The sequence below is a fragment of the Piliocolobus tephrosceles genome, chromosome 2 (genome assembly GCF_002776525.5).
Source record: "Piliocolobus tephrosceles isolate RC106 chromosome 2, ASM277652v3, whole genome shotgun sequence".
NCBI classification, from domain to species: domain Eukaryota; kingdom Metazoa; phylum Chordata; class Mammalia; order Primates; family Cercopithecidae; genus Piliocolobus; species Piliocolobus tephrosceles.
In genome coordinates, this window is record NC_045435.1 from 72,244,317 (window position 1) to 72,263,816 (window position 19,500).

At 45.3% G+C, this 19,500-nt stretch overlaps 1 protein-coding gene across 2 annotated transcripts in view; it reads left to right on the forward strand.

Annotated features, from left to right (window-relative positions):
* The window catches only part of PRICKLE2 (prickle planar cell polarity protein 2), a 175,441-nt gene that overhangs the window by 115,593 nt on the left and 40,348 nt on the right, over positions 1 to 19,500 (forward strand). For both annotated transcript variants that reach the window (XM_031935185.1, XM_023200415.3), the window contains exons 6-7: positions 79 to 265; positions 6,081 to 6,953. In XM_031935185.1, the coding sequence (XP_031791045.1) occupies positions 79 to 265; positions 6,081 to 6,953 (1,060 nt within the window). The remainder of the gene's footprint in view (positions 1 to 78; positions 266 to 6,080; positions 6,954 to 19,500) is intronic.

Consider the following 19,500-nt stretch of genomic DNA (forward strand, 5'->3'; position numbering starts at 1 on the left):
CCCCATAGCTTTCTTCCTTTAAAGTGTGTCCTTCTGGATGGGTCTCACACACTGACCATTTGGTTTCCCCATCTCCAGATCATCTTTGCAGATGAATGCACAGAAGCTGAGGGGCGACACTGGCACATGAAACACTTTTGCTGCTTCGAGTGTGAGACAGTGCTGGGCGGCCAGCGCTACATCATGAAGGAGGGAAGACCCTACTGTTGCCACTGCTTCGAGTCCTTGTATGCAGAATATTGTGACACCTGTGCCCAACATATAGGTGAGGCAATACTTGGCAGTTGGCTTTATCCTTCTGTGATGAGGTCACCGTTGTTTTGGGTGTAGTTAAAATATCTTTGATTGCAAGTGATAGAAACCCAACTCATGCTAACTTAACTGAGAAAGGGAATTTCTTGATTCACAACACTAGAAAGGCCAAAGAGTATACTGGCTTCAGGTAGGGGTGGATCAAAGGTTCAGACAAAAACAATTTTTTTCTCTGTATCTCAGCTTAATTTGCCTTCTGTTAACATCATTTGAGAGAAGCTATCTTCACCTAATGGTCGAGATGACTCACTAGTGATACTAGACTTAGTATTTGCATTCTCAAAAGGAGAAGAACTATGTCTCTGCCAGCTTGCAGGTCAGTTCTTCCAAATAAGAATCTTATCAGCCTTGCTTTGGTCAAGGGCCCACCTCCAAGTTGGGACTATGTGCCATACAGTCCCACAACTGAGGGTCAGGGCAGTGGGGGAAGCTCAGAAGGAAAGTCTAAACAGATATCTTCCATAGCCTCCTTGGGACAAGATGGGGATTTGCAGAGGGAGGAATCAAAGTGATCCTCTTGGTAGGGAGGGATAGTCAAGGAAACCCAGTGGCTTCTGGCAAATATGTCTTAAAAAAAAAAGCATAGGCCGGGCGCGGTGGCTCAAGCCTGTAATCCCAGCACTTTGGGAGGCCGAGACGGGCGGATCATGAGGTCAGGAGATCGAGACCATCCTGGCTAACACGGTGAAACCTCGTCTCTTCTAAAAATACAAAAAATTAGCCGGGCGAGGTGGCCGGCGCCTGTGGTCCCAGCTACTCGGGAGGCTGAGGCAGGAGAATGGCGTAAACCCGGGAGGAGGAGCTTGCAGTGAGCTGAGATCCGGCCACTGCACTCCAGCCTGGGCGACAGAGCAAGACTCCGTCTCAAAAAATAAAAATAATAAATAAATAAATAAATAAATAAATAAATAAATAAATAAATAAATAAATAAATAAAAGCTATTCCAGCCAAATGCAAAGCAAATGAACCTCAAATAGTCCATAAACTATTAACTCCCCCAACAAGTGGCAGATCTGAGATGGTGAAAATCATTTTCCCTCTGCAAATAACCAATTTGTTCAACCCTTCAAGGCTATTCCAGATCGTACTGCATTGTGGCTTATTCATTCAAGTTGCCTTTTCTGGCACCTTGGGAAGGAGCCAACCTTGGGGGGAAATAAAACATTGGCAGTGGCTGAATGTCTGTGAGATCACAGCCAGACCGTCCAGTGGCTTGTGCAATCCCAAGAAGAAGTCTGTTTAAAAGCTGCCAGTTTCTTACCTAGAGTGAGGAGATATAGAGATAATCCATTTTGGAGCCCATTTTGCCCCACTTAAAAGGTTTTATTAGGACCACAAAAAGTGGCTTTGTCTTCCTGGTTCATAAGAAGTGATGTATTCAAATGGAAAATTAGCTAGTATTTGGAGAGCTCTGTGTACTGATAAAAACCCTGGCTTTGTGGACAAGACACCTACCGTGTGCTCAACAGTGCTTTGTCATTGGGCACTCTTGTCCCATATACTCAGGCCCAGGCTTAAGCTCTGCTGTGAAGACCTTTGTCAGCAGCATTTCTTCTGGGGGCTTGGGTGATGGCAAATTCCCCATCCCCTAACCCCTAAAATCCTCACCCCTCTCACAGCCTGTTGCCTGGATTCAGTACCCAGGAGCTTTCATGTCTCACAAGATCAAAGTGGTCAAACAGATAAACCTTCTTTTTGCTAAGAGTTAGGAAATGCAAAGATCAATTATGACAAGTGGCAAGACGTGTGAAGAAGGGGACAGGTGGGACAGTGTCATGGAAAATGGTGCAATGTCTTGACCCAGTATTGCCCAACCGAGGATTCAAGTCTGCAAGTGCACACTTGCTCAGGTGAGAGGGGCCATGTGTGCAGAATACCAGTCCGTGGCAACAGTACCCCTTCCCATCCATATTTCTGTTTTTTTCTGTTTCTGTCCTTGGAGGCTAAGAGCCTCTCCAGAAACTGCCACTTAGAATTTTTGCTCAGTACTTGGCAGAGAGAAAAATCTCTCTGTTGCTGCAGCATGTACACCTCAGATGGCCCCTCAGTTTTCTTCTCTTACTGTCTCCCTTTGGCTGCCCAGCACATTTATTGGAGTTCCCTCCTCTTTTCCTATTAAATCCATAAAAAGGTGTCAGTGTTTTCCCAGAAAAGGGGACCATGGTGGCCTGCAGTATTACTGCTGCTATAGTTAAAATTGCTGTCCCTAATGTTTGTTTTAAATCCACTTTTCTATCAAACATAATTTTCCTGTGACAGTGAAAGAGCACGCTCTCTACAGCACGCATACCTCAGTCACTGGGTGCTTTACCTCTGACCATACTGCGCAAATATTCCATATTTATACAGCCACTCAGAGCAGGCCCTGTGTCAGGCAGCCGTTGCTAGGGCAACAGTACTTTTGCCTGTGCACAGCAGAGTAAACAGTCCTATAAACAGATCAAGGCTGTGGCAGCAGTAGACAAACACACCCTCCAAGAAGTGCTTAAAGGGCTTAGAGAAGGAATAAAGAAGGAACGCTTAGATGCTGAACAGCAGAGACCTTTTCCAGATGCTTAGAGTTCAGGAGCAGTTCAGAGGACCATCTGACATCGATGTTTATCGGGGACCACGTTCTGCTGCCTGCCAGGCTGCTTTATGATATACCTCCACTCCACTCTCCCAATCCAAGCCCATCCTTCCATGAGGCCCCCATCCCCAGGAACTAGGCCCTTGCTGCTGCATCTGAGTATGTCTCCTTGCCAAAGCATGAAGAAGCAGCTGGTGGCAGACGGGCCAGAGGGACTGGACTTCCTGTGTACCTCTAACAGGGAGTGGGGATGGCTGCAGCTGCTCTGGATGCTATGCTGATTAGAGCTCACCAAAGGACCCAGGGATGCCATCATGAGCTCTCTGCACTGTAGGCATTTGAGAAAGGGAGTGAGAAGGAGGAGAAAAAGGAGGGTGGGAGAGGGGAGGAGAGACAGAGCAGCCTCATCGTTCTTTCTTGGACTGCATCTGGGCAGTGACCCTCAGCAAAGAGAGAGACAGGCTTTCAGTCCTAATGCAAATAAAAGAAGATTGGTCAGTAGGCCCAGTTCTCAGCACTCCATGCATATTAACTCAGTTACCGAGTACTATGATTATCCCCATTGTACCGAAGGGGAGACAGAAACAAAGAGAGATGAAGCCATTTGCCTAGGGTCGCACAGCTGGAAAGCAGCAGACTCAAGATTTGAACCCCAGCAGGTGGCCTTCAGCATCTTTACAACCAGCTGCAATGGGATGGAGCTGGGATTTGAACCTGTGTTTGTCAGGGTCCTGGAGCCTTATGCTTAACTACTTCAGAGTCCTATGTCCCTGTGATGTCTGCCTCGGATTTCTCCCAAGGGCCTGGGGAGGAAGTGTCCACAGAGCTTGGGGTTGTCTGTTTCTAGCCCCGCCCCAGCTGGTTCTCTCTCACGCTACCGGGGAGCACTGGTGCTGTAAGAGATGGAGTTGATCTGTCTCAAAAAAAGAGAGAGATGGAGTTGATTAACTTGGTTCACACAGTTCCCTCTCTCCCACTTGGGGTGACCCTTGTGGCTGCTCCTATCCCTGTTAAAAAAAAAAAAAAAAAATCCCCTCTTAGTCTCTAAGGCCAGGTTCCAAAATGAAAAGAGAACCCTGTAGTTTGGGAAAGAGCTAATAAGAGAAGAATTGCCCTCATCCCTCTCTCCCTGGGCTCCATAGACACAAAAGTGAGGGGATAGACAGCGGAGGAGAAAGGCAGGCTGCTTGGGCTGGTGGCCTTTTGTTCTTGCAATTCTCTTCTTCTCCCTAATTTCGTGTTCGCCGCCTCTTTAGACAAGTCTCCAGAAGTTCTTCCTTGAAAGTCCAGGCTCAGGAACTCTCAGCCACTGAAGACGAAGGTCATGTTAATCCTTGTTTTTGGGAAGCCATGTATCATTATGTATCAGGAGACTGCAAGGGTCCTGGTCCACCCTACAGTCATAGCTTGAGGCTGTGTTCCCAGCAGGTTCTCCCCACAGGAAGGGGCCCCAGCAATGACCAGCTTCCATTCTGCCAGTTTAGCAACTGCTATAAAAAGAGCCTGCTGTGTGACTGCCTTAGCAAAAGTCCTGCCTTAGAAAAAGCAATGAGAGGTGTTGGCTTAGTGCAAGTCCCTTGCCCACCCCTGAATCAGTCCCTGGGTACCAGGAAAGCAGATTGTTTTTTGCTGGCCTATGTTGGGCCCCAGGTCAGCTTTCGCGCCACCCAAAGCTCACGGCCTGAGGATGGCAGGAAATGGTGTCCCACAGGGAGATGAAGTCCTATAGCCAGAAGAGGGCAGAGATGATGAGAAGGGAGAACGCCCGGGGCTGTGGGAGGCTCCCTTAGTAAGCAGTGTGGCCAGGCTGTATAAACCTGACACAGTCCTGTCACAGCGAGGAACTGTACCTCTTCCTTTCCTGATGAAATTAAGCAAAGGGTACGCATGCTCCCACAGGGGCAATAGCTTTGGCAATACCATGTCTAGGTTTTTCTTTACCAAAAGCAGATTTTTCCTTAACAAGAGTTGAAATCCACATTTTTATTTCCCGCTAAGTCCATTGAGACTGCTTTAACAGAATAGCACAGACTGGGTGGCTCCTGAGTAACAGAAATGTATTGCTGACAGTCCTGAAGGCTGGGAAGTTCAAACTCAAGGCACCAGCAAATGTAGTGCCTGCTGAGGGCCTGCCTTCTGTTTCCTGCATGATGCCTTCTGGCAGAGTCCTCATATGGTGGAAGGGGCAAACGAGCTCCCTTGGGCTTCTTTTATAAGGGCACTAATCTCATTCCTGAGGTCTCCACTCTCATGACCTAGTGACCTCCCAAAAAGCCCCATCTCCTAAAGCCATCACTTTAGGATTTAGGATTTCAACTTAGGAGTTTTGGAGCATCCACTGAATTGCTGCTGTGACTTACCCATCGGAATAGCATATGCTAGTAATGGGATTCACTCAATCTATCTATACACAAAGAGCCCTGTCGTACACCAGCCATGTTCCAGGTCCTGGAGATGCTGTTGAAACTTAATGAGTCTGTCCTCATAGAGCTTCACTTTTAGCAGGGGAGAGAAATAATAAACAGATGCATATATAGACTGTTGCAATGTAAAGTGGTATTAATGCTATCAAGAAAACTCCAGCAGGTAAGTGTGGAGAGCAATGGAGAATCACTATTAGTGTGGACAGGAAGACTTCTCAGAGGAGTTGGCTTTTGAGCAGATGCCTACCTAGCGTGAAGGAGATAATATCAGTGTCATGGTTGAGAATAAAACTTCCTGGATACAGATCTTGTCTCTGGTTCCTAGTTATGTTACCCTACGCAAGTTACTTAGCCTCATCTGCCTCTATTTTCTCATGTGAAAACTGCAAATAATATTAGAAAGCTAGCCCAAGGAGTTGAGTGATTAAATGAGTTTACATATATAAAGCTGTTAAAGCAGGGCATGATCATATGTTAGTATTACTATCGCTATTTGTCAGGAAGAAATGTGTCCCAGGCAGAAGGATCCATAGACAAGTCATTTTAACCTCGAGTCTTTGTGCTTGGAGCAAATGAGTTAAGGTGCATACTGGTACAACAAGGAGTTCTCGTAATAGGACATGAATACCATTTACATAGGAGTCTGATTGTTGATTTATTAATTTATTCTGCCGCACCTGGAATCCTGAGACAAACCAAGGTGCAGTGTGTTTCATGTCCCAGCGCAGGGCTCTGAGCAGCTCATCAGCCTCTCCAATGTCTCTTATTATTTTAGGTATCGACCAAGGTCAAATGACCTATGACGGCCAACATTGGCATGCCACCGAGACCTGTTTCTGCTGTGCTCACTGCAAGAAATCCCTCCTGGGGCGGCCATTCCTCCCGAAGCAGGGCCAGATATTCTGCTCACGGGCCTGCAGTGCTGGGGAAGACCCCAATGGTTCTGACTCCTCCGATTCTGCCTTCCAGAACGCCAGGGCCAAGGAGTCCCGGCGCAGTGCCAAAATTGGCAAGAACAAGGGCAAGACGGAGGAGCCCATGCTGAACCAGCACAGCCAGCTGCAAGTGAGTTCCAACCGGCTGTCAGCTGATGTAGATCCCCTGTCACTGCAAATGGACATGCTCAGCCTGTCCAGCCAGACGCCCAGTCTCAACCGGGACCCCATCTGGAGGAGCCGGGAAGAGCCCTACCATTATGGGAACAAGATGGAGCAGAACCAGTCCCAGAGCCCTCTGCAGCTCCTCAGCCAGTGCAACATCAGAACTTCCTACAGTCCAGGAGGGCAAGGGGCTGGGGCCCAGCCGGAAATGTGGGGCAAGCACTTCAGCAACCCCAAAAGGAGCTCGTCACTGGCCATGACAGGACATGCTGGCAGCTTCATCAAGGAATGCCGAGAAGACTATTACCCGGGGAGGCTGAGATCTCAGGAGAGCTACAGTGATATGTCTAGTCAGAGTTTCAGTGAGACCCGAGGCAGCATCCAAGTCCCCAAATATGAGGAGGAAGAGGAGGAGGAAGGGGGCATGTCCACTCAGCAATGTCGGACCCGTCATCCAATCAGTTCCCTGAAATACACAGAGGACATGACGCCCACAGAGCAGACCCCTCGGGGCTCCATGGAATCCCTGGCTCTGTCTAATGCAACAGGTAGGTTCTGTTCACCTCGAAAACAGATAGCAAGGGTTAATCTCTAGGTGACTGGATGCTGGTCCTCAGAATTTTTTTTTTTTTGAAATGGAATCTCGCTCTGTTGCCCAGGCTGGAGTGCAGTGGTGCAATCTTGGCTCACTGTAAGCTCCGCCTCCTGGATTCATGCCATTCTCCTTCCTCAGCCTCCCAAGTAGCTGGGACTACAGGCTCCTGCCACCATGCCTGGCTAATTTTTTGTATTTTTAGTAGACATGGGGTTTCACCATGTTAGCCAGGATGGTCTCGATCTCCTGACCTCATGATCCACCCGCCTCGGCCTCCCAAAGTGCTGAGATAACAGGCATGAGCCACCACGCCTGGCCTGGTCCTCAGGATTTTAATGTTGTTTCTGCCATGTGCCCTCTTCCAATAGGCTGCTGAGGAAGGTAAACCCAATTTTGGGATGGCTTCTGTCTTTGATGGGCTTCCCTGTAAACAAAACCTGAGACGGGTTCAGATGTCTGTGATATATTGAGAGAATGCTCCCAGGAGAAGGAGGGTGAGAGAAGGAGGACGGGGCACGGGGAGGAGCAAAGTGAGGAATGGTGTCTCCACTGAGGTCTGGCTTCTGCCTGATCCCACAGGGGACTCTGATAGATGAGTTGTACTATAGAGCCAATTGCTTCTTGTGACAAAGGGGCTGATGTTTTGTACCATCATGTCAGTTGGTCATCAGCTTTGGGCTGCTGAGGAGTAACAAGGGGATGAGACTGTGGATGTGGGCTTGGAGCAAGGCAGCTCCTGTTGGCCAAAGGCAGCATTAAAGAAAGAGAATGCTATGGTCTGAATGTTTTCCCCAAAATTCCTAAGTTAAGATCCTAAATCCCAAGGTGATGACATTAGGAGATGGGGCCTTTTGGGAGACGATTATGTTGTGAGAGTGGAGACCTCATACATGGGATTAATGCCCTTATAAAAGAGGCCCAAGGGAACTTGTTTGCCCCTCATACCATGTGAAGGTGGAGAAGGTGTAGCTGTGAGCTGATGGCAGTACTCACAGCACCTGGAACCCAGTTGCCCCCAACCTGGTGCTGCTTGGGGCACCAAAGCATCCATGACAGCTTCTGAGAGTGTTCTGAACCTATTGCATATATATTATATATATGCAATATATAATTAATATATATGATAAAATATACACAAGTATATTTATATATATATAAAAATTAGCTGGACTTGGTGGCACATGATCATAGTCCCAGCTACTTAGGAGACTAAAGCAGGAGGATCACTTGAGCCCAGGAGGTTGAGGCTGCACTAAACAATGATCCCACCTCCGCACTCCAGCCTGGGCAGCAGAGTGACAACCTGTCTCTAAAAATAAATTTTTTTAATATTATTTATTTAATATTTTAAATATTATTTTTAAAATATTTGTAAATGTGGGAAAAATAGAGTACTGTAGATTTTCTGTGTGATGGTGCTACTTAAAGCAGAATCTGAGGATAACACTCGCTGAGAACTATCACCCATCAGCAGCGAGATTAGTACTGAAGCTAAAAGTGTTTGGAAACTCTTACAGCAGTTCGATGTTGCGGTGACACCCAAGTGTGTGTTCAGCAGGCTTGTCTTATTAATGAGGGTATAGACCAATCAGGGTGTTATAGAACTCACATACTGAGCTCTTTGTGCTGTGTCTCAGACATGCTTATCAGGGCCATATGTCAGTCCACAAGGGATTGAAAATAAAAAGAAACTAGTCCTTCACCACTGACAGCTTGAGAAGAGTAGTGCTCTAAGATGCTCTAAGTATATCTGCCCCTTTGTGGGCAAGGTACCAGAGGAGGGAGACACACGTTTGCCCCTTACAGCAAGGATTCCGTAGTCGATGGTGTCTGGATAGCGACTGTGATAATGTTAGCCCCATTTGAAGGGGTCGACCACTGCTCAGCTCCAGCTGCTTGTTGCCATGCGCTGGGATATTTATGTATCCACCTAACCCTTATATAGCTCTTGCAACGTGTCAAACATTGTTCTAAGCACGTTATAAATATTAGCTTGCTTAATTACATTGTCATAACACTGTGAGGGAGGAATATTGTTATGATTCTCATTTCAGAGTTGAAGAAACTGAGAAATGGAGAGATTGAGGGACTCACCCAAAGTCACTCAGCTTGTAGAGTGGTAGAGCAGGGATTTGAACCTGTGCATATGATTCCAGAACCTTGCTCTTCATCACACCAGGCTGCCAATCTGATAGGAGCCCCATCCTGTCAGATCTTCCCATTTTTCCAGAGAAGTTAAAAACGTGGATTTTTAAAAATACGAAATCTATTTCAACTCTGCTGGACAAACCAAACGAGGTTCTGAATTGTGGCTTGTCCATGCAATGGGTTTTACTTTCTATCCTCCTCAAATATGTCCACATCTGTGTTCCTATTTGTCCCAGAACAAAGAGTAGATATCCTCATCCCCATGTTTCAGATGAAAAAAAAAAAAAAAAAAAATGAGGCCTTGGTGACTAAGCGCCTTGCCTCATCTCTTAGAAGTGAGCAATTAGTGCAGAGTGATGACTGCCTGGCTTCCAGCCCAGGTTATGTTATTCTCGAAAGATTTATGTGCTATAATTATTTAAGAGGGCAGCAGATAAATATATACTTCAGCCCCTGAAGCAGAGTTTCTGAAAGCTAGACCACCTGCATTAGAATCATGGGGGTGCTTGATTCAAACATAGGCTCCTGGGCCTCCCCCTAACCGCTTGTATCAGAACTCTACAGAGGTGGGGCCCAGGAATCTGCATGTTAAGCAGATCTCTGCTGAGGCTGATGTGCACCATTGTCTGAGGGGAGATGTGCCTGGGTTTGTCTGCTCTGACTGTATTATCCTCACCTTGTGGCTCATGAGGAAATCAGGAGGGCTAGAGGTTGAGGAATGTTGGAAAGAGCAAGTGAGGAAGACACTCAGTTTCCATTCCTAAGTAGGGAGTGGATGCAATTTCCATTCCTAAAGAAGACATCACGGGAGATTTACTCTCGTGATTTTCTAGGATCCTTGGGCAAAGCAACTAATACCCCTTTGCCTCAGATTTTTAGGAAGCAACCCTGACCATGTCTGATAAAACTGAGGGAAAAAAACTCCTGAGATCAACACTGTCTAATATGGCAGCCATATGGGGCTGTGGAAATTTAAATGAATTAAAATTAAATGAAATTAAAATTTCAGGCCATTAGTTGCACTAGACACATTTTAAGTACTCAACAGCAATGGCCTGAAGTTTAAATTTTATTTAATTTTAATTCATTTAAATTTCAGTAGCCTCCTGTGGCTAGTGGTGACCCTGCTAGAAGGTGCAGATGACCGGGTGAACTGAGAAGATGGGCACGATATTAAACCATCATTAGTCTCTGAAGTTCTTCCAGGAGCCCTAATTTTTTGTCTTTCTAATTAATTAATGGTTAGAATTACCAGTTCTGGAGTCACACTTGCTGGGATGAGATCAAACCTTCATCATTTAGGAGTTGTATGGCCTTGAACAAGTCACTTAAACTCTGCAAAACTCAATTTCCTCATCCATGGAATTTTGTGAATAAATGGATAAAGGTGTTCCTATAGTACTTCCTTTGTATAGCTTTGGTGAGCGTTAAATGATAAATGCATTTAAAATCATTAATATAGTCTTTGACACATATGACCTTCTATAATGGTTACCTGCTACTTTTTATTAATTCTTTCTCCTCCCAAACACACTGATTCATACTTTTGGCCCCTAAGCTTGTTGTGGCTACTAACTTCTCCCACCACCCACCAGCTGTGCAGGTTTGCATTTTAGATTTGAAAATACTCCTGCGTGGGCGAGGCGTAGTGGCTCACACCTGTAATCCCAACACTTTGGGAGGCCAAGGCAGGCGGATCACTTGAGGCCAGAAGTTAAAGACCAGCCTCGCCAACATGGCAAAACCCCATCTCTACTAAAAATACAAAAATTAGCCAGGCATGGTGGTGGATGACTGTAGTTGTAGTTCCAGCTTCTTGGGAGGCTGAGACATAAGAATCACTTGAACCCAGGAGGCGAAAGTTTCAGTGAGCCAGGATCACACCACTGCACTCCAGCCTTTTGACAGAGCAAAAATTTGTCAAAAAAAATAAAGGAAAATACTCCTGCAGGCTTCTTTTTTCCTAACCAGCTTGAGAAAACCATGAAAAACAGGGAATTAAAGAAAGTGTGTTTCTGTGGTTCTGTCAGATATGACAGTGTCAAAGAAAGATGGCGGCTAATATTCTAAGCACAGTTTCATCATTCCTCTTTGGAGCAGACCCTAAATAGCCTTTCACATCCTACACTGCACACACATACACCAAGGAATAGACTTGGAAAGTTGGTGTTTTTGCTGCTGTTCCTCACTGTTAACATTTGAATTTTGCTAGAAAATTCAGTAGTTTTTTTTTTTTTAATAGCATTCTAAACTATCTGCATATATTTAAATCCTAGAATCACAGTCTGAATACCAGGTACGTGCCATAAAAGGCTTAGTGAAAGCACCTTGATCTTTCAGATAAAGCTAGATTTCAAGATGATGGATTCTTTTTTCTTCCATGGTCAGTAACTTATATTATTGAATAAGACTGTAGTGTTTAATCTGGCATGAAGTGTGATCTTTCTGTGGGCAGCATTTTTCCTCAGAACAGATCTGAAAAAACGGATAGCTCCAGTGGCTTGTCAGCCTTAGATCTGGGCTTTGGCCCCTCCCAATGTGTTTAGAACTGGGAGTGTACAGTCCCTTCTCCTTGGAAAACACAATTCATCCCTTACGCTCACACAGAGTGAGTCAGGCAGGCACAGCCACCGTTTATACCACTGCAATGCAGGAGCCTTGCAGAAGTGCTTTAACTTTGCCAGTCCCTAAACATGCCTCTAAAGCAACTTGCAGCCTGTGTAATCGTAGCATTGAAGTAGAAATAATAACAACATCAAGAACAACTAACATTGAGTGTTTGTATGGACTGGATTTTTTTCTAAGCATTTTCCATAAACTCACTGAGTCCTCACAACAACCCTATGAGGCAGACACAGTTGTTATTCCCATTTTACAAATGGTATACATGAGACACTGAGAGGCTGAGTAGCCCAAGGCCACACTGCTTGGAAGTAGAAGAGCAGGATTTAAACTTGGGCCTTCTAGCTCCAGAGCTTGTGCCCTTCAACACTATGCTATGGCCGATGTGAATGACCATGGTAAATGTACTGCTGCTGCTGATGTTGATTGTAACCAATGATAATCATAATAGACCAGTGGCTATGACCTGACATGCTAATGGCTTCATGTAGAATGCCTCTTTAAATGCTGTAAGATAAATCTGATCATTATACCCATTTTACAGATGGGTACACTAAGGTTCATAGAAGTAGCCTTTTTATAGTCACCACAGATGGCCAGGGCTTGATGGCCAGGACTTGATCCCAGGTGTGATTGACTGCAAAGCCATGCACTTAAGTGGCCTGATATTCCTCACAAGAAGGGTCATAATCACAGTTAGAAGATTTGCACAGTGGCTTTAGCTGAAGGGATAGGCATTTTCTCTCCTGTGGCAGCTGGCTTGTTGATTTGTCTGTCTGACAATGCTAAAAAGAAGCATGAGAGCACAGCTGTGAATGACAGAAGTCAGAGGTGGCAGTCCAAGATGACGTGCCAAGGTCAGAGTTAGGAAAGACAAGGCAGACAAGCAGAGATGGTCCAGGGGCTGGTGCCTGGGCAAGAGACACCAAGGGCAGAGAGGGGGGCAAAGGTATTTGTTGCAAATTAGAGGTCAGGGCTCAAGTCACACACTGGGACCAGGTGTATACTAGAGCTGGAATTGGAACTGGCTGCCTTAGGCACAGGCCACACCACAGGACAACCGGAAACTGTGAGCTGGTCCCTGGTGAAGGATGCTGGTGTGGAATGACGAGGCTGGGAACTTGACCATTCCTTGAGGATCAGCCACATTCTGTCAGGGGTGGTTGGTCATAGAGAGCTGGGTCCTATAGGAAGTACCTCTAGGTAAAGATGGGAGTGAGGGAAGGGGAAAGAACATTTCTGTTTGTTTTTTTGATTCACTCTGCAAATATGACATGAGCACCTACCCTGTGAGTTACAGCAGAATAGTATGAGAGCATGGGCTGTAGACCAGTATGCCAGAGCTGGAAACTGGACTTCTAGTTTAATAGCTCTGTGACCTTGGGCAACTGATTTATCTATTCTGCACCTCACTATCCTCATCTTTGAAATGGAATGACCCTACTTTTCAGGGTTATAATGTGAATTAAATGAGTGAGTTCATATAAAGAATTTAGAACAGTGTCTAAACAGCCTCTAAGTGTTCACTGAATACTGGTTGGTATTAGTATTTGTAGGTGCCACCTATGCAAGGTGCTGGGAATGCAGTGCTGAGCTGAATTGGACATGAGCCTTTCCCTCTTGTACCTCACAGTCTAGTGAAGTTGATAGACAGTAACCATCCAATTTTATGATATAAGTAAGTATGAGGCTGCCAGGGCTTACAAAGAGGGATGTGGCTGAGTCAAAAGACATCCTGAAAAAGTGGTGCTTCAGGGATAAGGGAAGGGGCATTCCAGGTAGCAGGAGCAGCATGTGCAAAGGCCCTGTGGTAGGAATATATGAAGAGTTGACAGAAGGTCCCATGGCTGGGTGAGCACATAGAGTAATAAGACTGGGAAGGAAAGCAAGGGCCAGATGGTGCAGAGCCATTTAGGGTTATATTAAGGTTATAGGCCTTTCTAATAAGGGCAATGGAAAGCCCTTAAAATGTCAGGCCCTGCAGTGAGGGAGGTGACATGATCCAATTTGCATTTTGAAAAGATGGCTTCAGCTGCTATGTGGGGAATTGATTGGAAAAGGGCAACTGCTGATGCAGAGAGGCAATGTGGGGCTTTGTGGGGCTAGGAGGCAATGTGGGGCTTTGTAGCCCAGGCTAGAGGTGAAGGTTAATGGCAAAGTTCAAAATAAGAGGATGGATAGACAGTGACTTAGGAGAGGAAATTGGCAGAGGTTTACAGTGTCCCAAGGGGAGTGGGTCCTGGGAGACAGAGGAAAATAGATATGAAAAAACTAGCAATAGATAAAGGTTTGCCTACTCTGTGATTTTTTACTTAGGCCAGCATCAAGTGCAAGCGCATGTGTTATTGGCCTGAATAATTGGAGACAAGAAGCAGGAATCTGAAAGGGCTTCCTGCCTTCTCTGATCAGTGTTGCCTTGTTGTGTAAAGGCCATGCCATTTACACACCTCATCTACACACCTTGGCAAGGGAACTTTAGTTGTACAATACCACAAGGTAACAAGGTAATTTTTCACCGTTGCTGGCAAACTGGGAAAGAACCAGAAAACAACAACATGAGGATATAAAGCAACAACTGGAACCACTGAGTTTACCAAGAATGTCTGAAATGTTTTTCAATCCTTGTAATGCAAAACATTTCTATATTTAACTTAAGGAAGGGACAGGTCTACTATTCTTCTGCATAACTTGAGTAACCATCCTCTAACCCAATTTCTTTATTTAAATAATTGGGTAAAACCTCCTAACCAGCTGGCACCCATTACTTGATGGGCCACACCTCAGATATGCTCATGAATTGTGTGGCCCAGATCCTTTTGTTCCTTCCCGTCACCGGGGAAGATGTGTGGTCCAGTCTGGAATCACAGATTTTAAGACCTGGAGCTCACCTTGAGTCCTATCCGTTGACTGGAGGGCCAGCCTGGGATACACTTGGGAAGTGCATAGAGATTGCCTTTGTTCGTTGGTATTGCAGAACTCTTTTGTTTGGAAGTGTCAGAATTCTAACTCCAATGGGTGTAAACAAACATTTTTTGATCAAGTAACTTCAAACCACAGATCTTTAGTTCCAGGAGCCCAAATGATGTCATCAGGACTTGGTTTCTTTCTGTCTCTCAGTTCTTTTTCCCTGTACACTGGTTTCATTCTCAGGCAGCCTCTTCCCAGGGATAGCCAGGATGGCTGTCAGTCACTGCAGGCCAATGTCTATCAGCATCAGGTGAAGGGGAAAAAGAATTGATCTTCCCTAGTAGTGTCACCAAAAGTACCAGAATTGAGTCTCATTTGCCAGACTTTGGGCATCCAACAATTCTTAAACAAACCACTGTGGCCAGGAGAATGATAGCTCCAACAGGTCAGGCCTGAGTCTTGTCCCATCCCAGGAACGAGGCAATGAGGTCAAACCCATCAAAACTTCAGGACAGACAATGGAGAAGGAAGATGTTCAAAGGGAAATCAAGGTCACGTTTTCAAAGGAAGAGGGATGACGCTGCAAGGAGGTGAAACCACAGGCATCTGTTCCTGCACCATAGGTATCCCATCCATCCAGGACTGACATTTTTATCTGATTCCTTCCTCTAAAAGCCCCACCATATTTGAATTTAACATCGAACACCCATTATGTATTTCAGCTATGGTTTTCTGGAGACAAAGCTCTGGTCTATGGGGTATGGCCTGTGGTGATTTTAATATAGGGATTTCAGGCTATGAGGAGATATTTTGAAGGGAGAGATTGGATGGAGCCCAGCCTTCTCACTCAATGTTTAGTACATCCTAAGGAGCACCTTCTGACTGGTCCCATGGATTCCCAAGGAAGCTGTGCCCTGTTGTTGGCATTTCATGACTCAGAACATCACCCCTAGCTCACAGACCGGGGGCCAGAAGAAAACCAGTAGAGTGAAAGTCCCAGGAGAATCTGTCACTCCTTTCTTTTTTCGCTTTGCTTTTCTGGCATGTGGGAAGCCGAGGACAATGTCAGAGCAAGGTGGGAGAACAGGGGATCAGTGGGCAGTTGGAAGAGAGCTCAGCCCAGAGCAGGCGATATACCCCTGCTACAATGTTGTAGTCTCACTGACATTTTCTGGGCCCAGAGAAATTTTTCCAGTGTCCTGGTTTTTGGTAACTGTTTGAAAGGCTTATTTATAACCTCCTTGGGCTTGAGCAGTCATCTATACCCAAGTCAGTAACCATGGCTGCTGACAGGCAGAAAAGATTGCTGATTTTATTCACTTTATTACTGAAAAGGCAACACTGGAAAATAGGTCCAGGGTGGAGGCTGGCAGTGGTGGGGTTGGGGCATGGTGTGTCGTGATGGGTTCCTCAGACTGGTGCAAGATTTTATAGAGTGAATTTCTTTAAGAATATATGAACATTTCTCTTGGAACTTTTGAATTTATTAATCTCATAAAGGGAAATGAGAAAGCTCTATCCACTTGGAAATGGCTTTAAAACTGAAGCCATTTATTTTTTAAAATATGGAGAGTAAGGAAAACACAGAAAAGAAAAATTCTGGAAAAAGGTAGAAATAGAGAAAATATCCCCCAAATCTCACCACTTGACCAGTGTTTATATTTTCATGAATTTTCAAGTTTCTTCCCTATGTATTAGTTCATTATTTTTCTCTAACTTGGCTGTAAACATAGTGAATAGTTTGTGGCCTGCATTTCTTCATTTGCATTCTGTCTTTAGCTTATTTTGTGGCTTTTGGAACTATCATTTTTAATGACTGCATTAATATTCAATTGAATGGGTGTTACCACACCTCCAGAATTGGACATATAGGCAGTTTTTTTAAAATGATCTGTATTTAAATCCTGATTTCCTTTGTCTGCCATCAACAAAATACACTGTTTTGACCTCCTTTTTTAAACATAACCCTTCTAAATATCTTGTCTCACGGCTAGATCCTTGACCTTCCTACCTGGCCACTTGGCAAAACTTCTTTAGCATCTCCCTCCCACAGTGTTCTAGTGGTCATATGAGACTGACGAGCGATTCTGCACCGACCATCACCTTCCTTAACCTCCACTCCTCTGTCTGTACGTAAAGTGCCTCCCAGAGCAGCGGAAAACTAACATAACTAAAACCCCACTCCCTAGTACAAGCAGCCTAAAGCTAGCTTTGGGGAGTCTTATTTCTCCATGTAAACAGTAAACTGTCCACTCCATCAATCTGAGTATTCCAGGGATCACCTACAATATGTTCATCCAGGATGCTTGTCAGTCATGCACATTCTTGGGCCACATCCCAAACCCACAAACAGAATCTCTCAGGGCTCAGACTCAGCAATCAACATTTCGAACACATGTCCCCAGAGAACTCATAGGTTCACTAAGTTTGAGGACCCCTGAGCTAAGGAAACCCAGACTCCTCATCTTATATCTGGGTGAGGTACCATACTCATGAGCTCGCCTGTAGTTAGAACTTACATCTGTCCTACACTGCCTCTCCTCAGCCCTGAGTCTAGCCTCCTGCTGAGACAAAAGAAAAAGTGGATTATATCTCCTCTCAAAATTTCTGAAGATATCCCTGACATCAAATCACTCTTGGTATAGTAAATAGCACCTTAGTGAGTTAAGAGCACATTATCTGAAGCATATGGATGATATGTGTCTTAATTACATAGTATGGATTAAATAGGAAAGAGGGTATTACTTGCCAAGAGCATTTGGTGGTTTTGGAATCATCACCGAATGCATCGGAAAAGGTGAACAAGAAAACACTCTAATCTTGAAATAAGACCTGTTTCCACTCTAGAATCAATGTGAAAATCAAAAGGTCATGAGCCCAAAGTTGCATAAAATTTCAAGGTAGCTTGGTTTGTTGTGTGTTTGATTGTTTAACCTAGAACAGTTTCCACCAATAAGTTTCACTCTCCCCAGTTTTCTACCAGCATTACCTTGAGCACCCAGATAGCTCTGTGTGTGTGTGTGTCATCTGTGATCATTCCTGGTCCCGTTCTGCCAGGAATCTCCTTCGGCCTGCCCACCCCAAATCAAAATCAGACCATGCCACATCTCTGAGAGGCAGCTATCACAAATCAGGCTGAGCAAACAGGGCACCATTTAGAAGATAAAGTCTGGGTCTTCCACTTCAGAGTCACTAAGAAAACACCTAGTGTTTGCCTTGGTGCAAAATCTTTTAATGGCTTAAAAATGTCATCCAGAATTCCCCCAACCATTTAGCTCAAGCAGGCATATTTCTCCCATTCTTTCTCTCCTAGCAAATTGCCTTTCTCAACTCTTTGTTACCCAAGGATTATAGTGCTCTGCTTTGCAGTTTATTCAGACCCTGTCTCCTCTTTTCTCTCTTATTTTTCCTGTGCGCAAGGAATAAAGGAAAATACTCATTCGTTTTGCTTCTTGCCCAGCAGAGTAGAGACTGTGCCTCTGTGCATGTCTGTTCTCTGGGTCTTTACTTGGAATAAATCCTTGACTCTCAGCTGTGCTAAGTCTGAGGGATCCTTGTGTATTCTTGCTTCTTCAAGTCATTTATCCACCCCACTCAAATCTGCCCCCCTGAGGGTGTTATCAGTCCAAGGACACCTGCAGGGATTTGTTTCTGATGCTGACATTGTGCTTTTAGTGACAGCATCCAGCATCCCTGGCAGTGACTCTACTGCCTAGCAGTGAGCAGCTCATACCTTGCTAGGGTTTCTCATCCTGGCAGCAGCAGACTTCCCAATGGCTGCCTTTGAAATCAAATGTGCCAATTTTAAAAGGCAGAAAAGTCCAGTTCAGTCTTTACTTTGGGGAGCAGATTGAGCTCATAGCTGGAAATGAGAGAGGAGAGGAAACAGACTAGAATAACTCACCCTTGTCCTTTCTTTATACTTGAATAATGGATCCTAGGTAAAAAGATGAGGGGGGAAATTCCCTTTGCCTAAAGTACACACACATACACAACACACATACACAAACACTACTCCAGGGGAAACGGAGTGGTCCAGATGAATGATTCTCAACAGAGATGGGTGGGGTGGTTACTGGGGGTGGTGATTTTTCCCACCCAGGGGACACTTCGAAGTTTGGAGGCATTTTTGGTTGCAATAACTGGGGTGCAGGACACTGCAGGCTTCTAGTAGGTAGAGATCCGGGTGCCGCTAAACCTCCTACAGTGCACAAAACGTCATCCCTCTACACTCAGTCAACAAAGAATTATCCAGCTCCATAAGCCAGCAGTGCCAAGACTGAGAAAGCCTGGCTTAGACACAGGGGATTCCACTGGAAATCATTAGTCCCAATCGAAGTCATTCTGCACCACATCTGAGAAGAGTATGATGTTATAGGAAGGGACCTCCTCAGCTAGGTGCTTCGGAAGCCCCACCTGCAGCTGAAATAGGTTTTTTTGCTTCTTGCTCTGGCCCTAGCTGCAACACACATTCATGCTTAGTGCCTAAGGGCCCAGTTGACCTGGTTGAAATCGTACCACCTCTCTAGCTGTGTGACTCAGGCAAGTGGCTTAAATCTCTCAGTCCCTCAGCTTCCTGAGTAAATGTAATGTCTGCTGCAGTGGGGCTGCTGGGTGGTGTGGGGTGACATGCGTGGAGCACTTCACCGCCTGCCCGGTATGTGGAAAATTCATTATTTGAGAGTAACTAGTACTTGTATTATATGGTACCCTGACCTCCTGCCATCTTCCTCTTAACTCTGTCTCGGCCTATTGCTCACTTAACAGGGAGAAGGAAGATTGACCAGAACTCAGGAATCATTCTAATAGAAAGGGATAGAAGG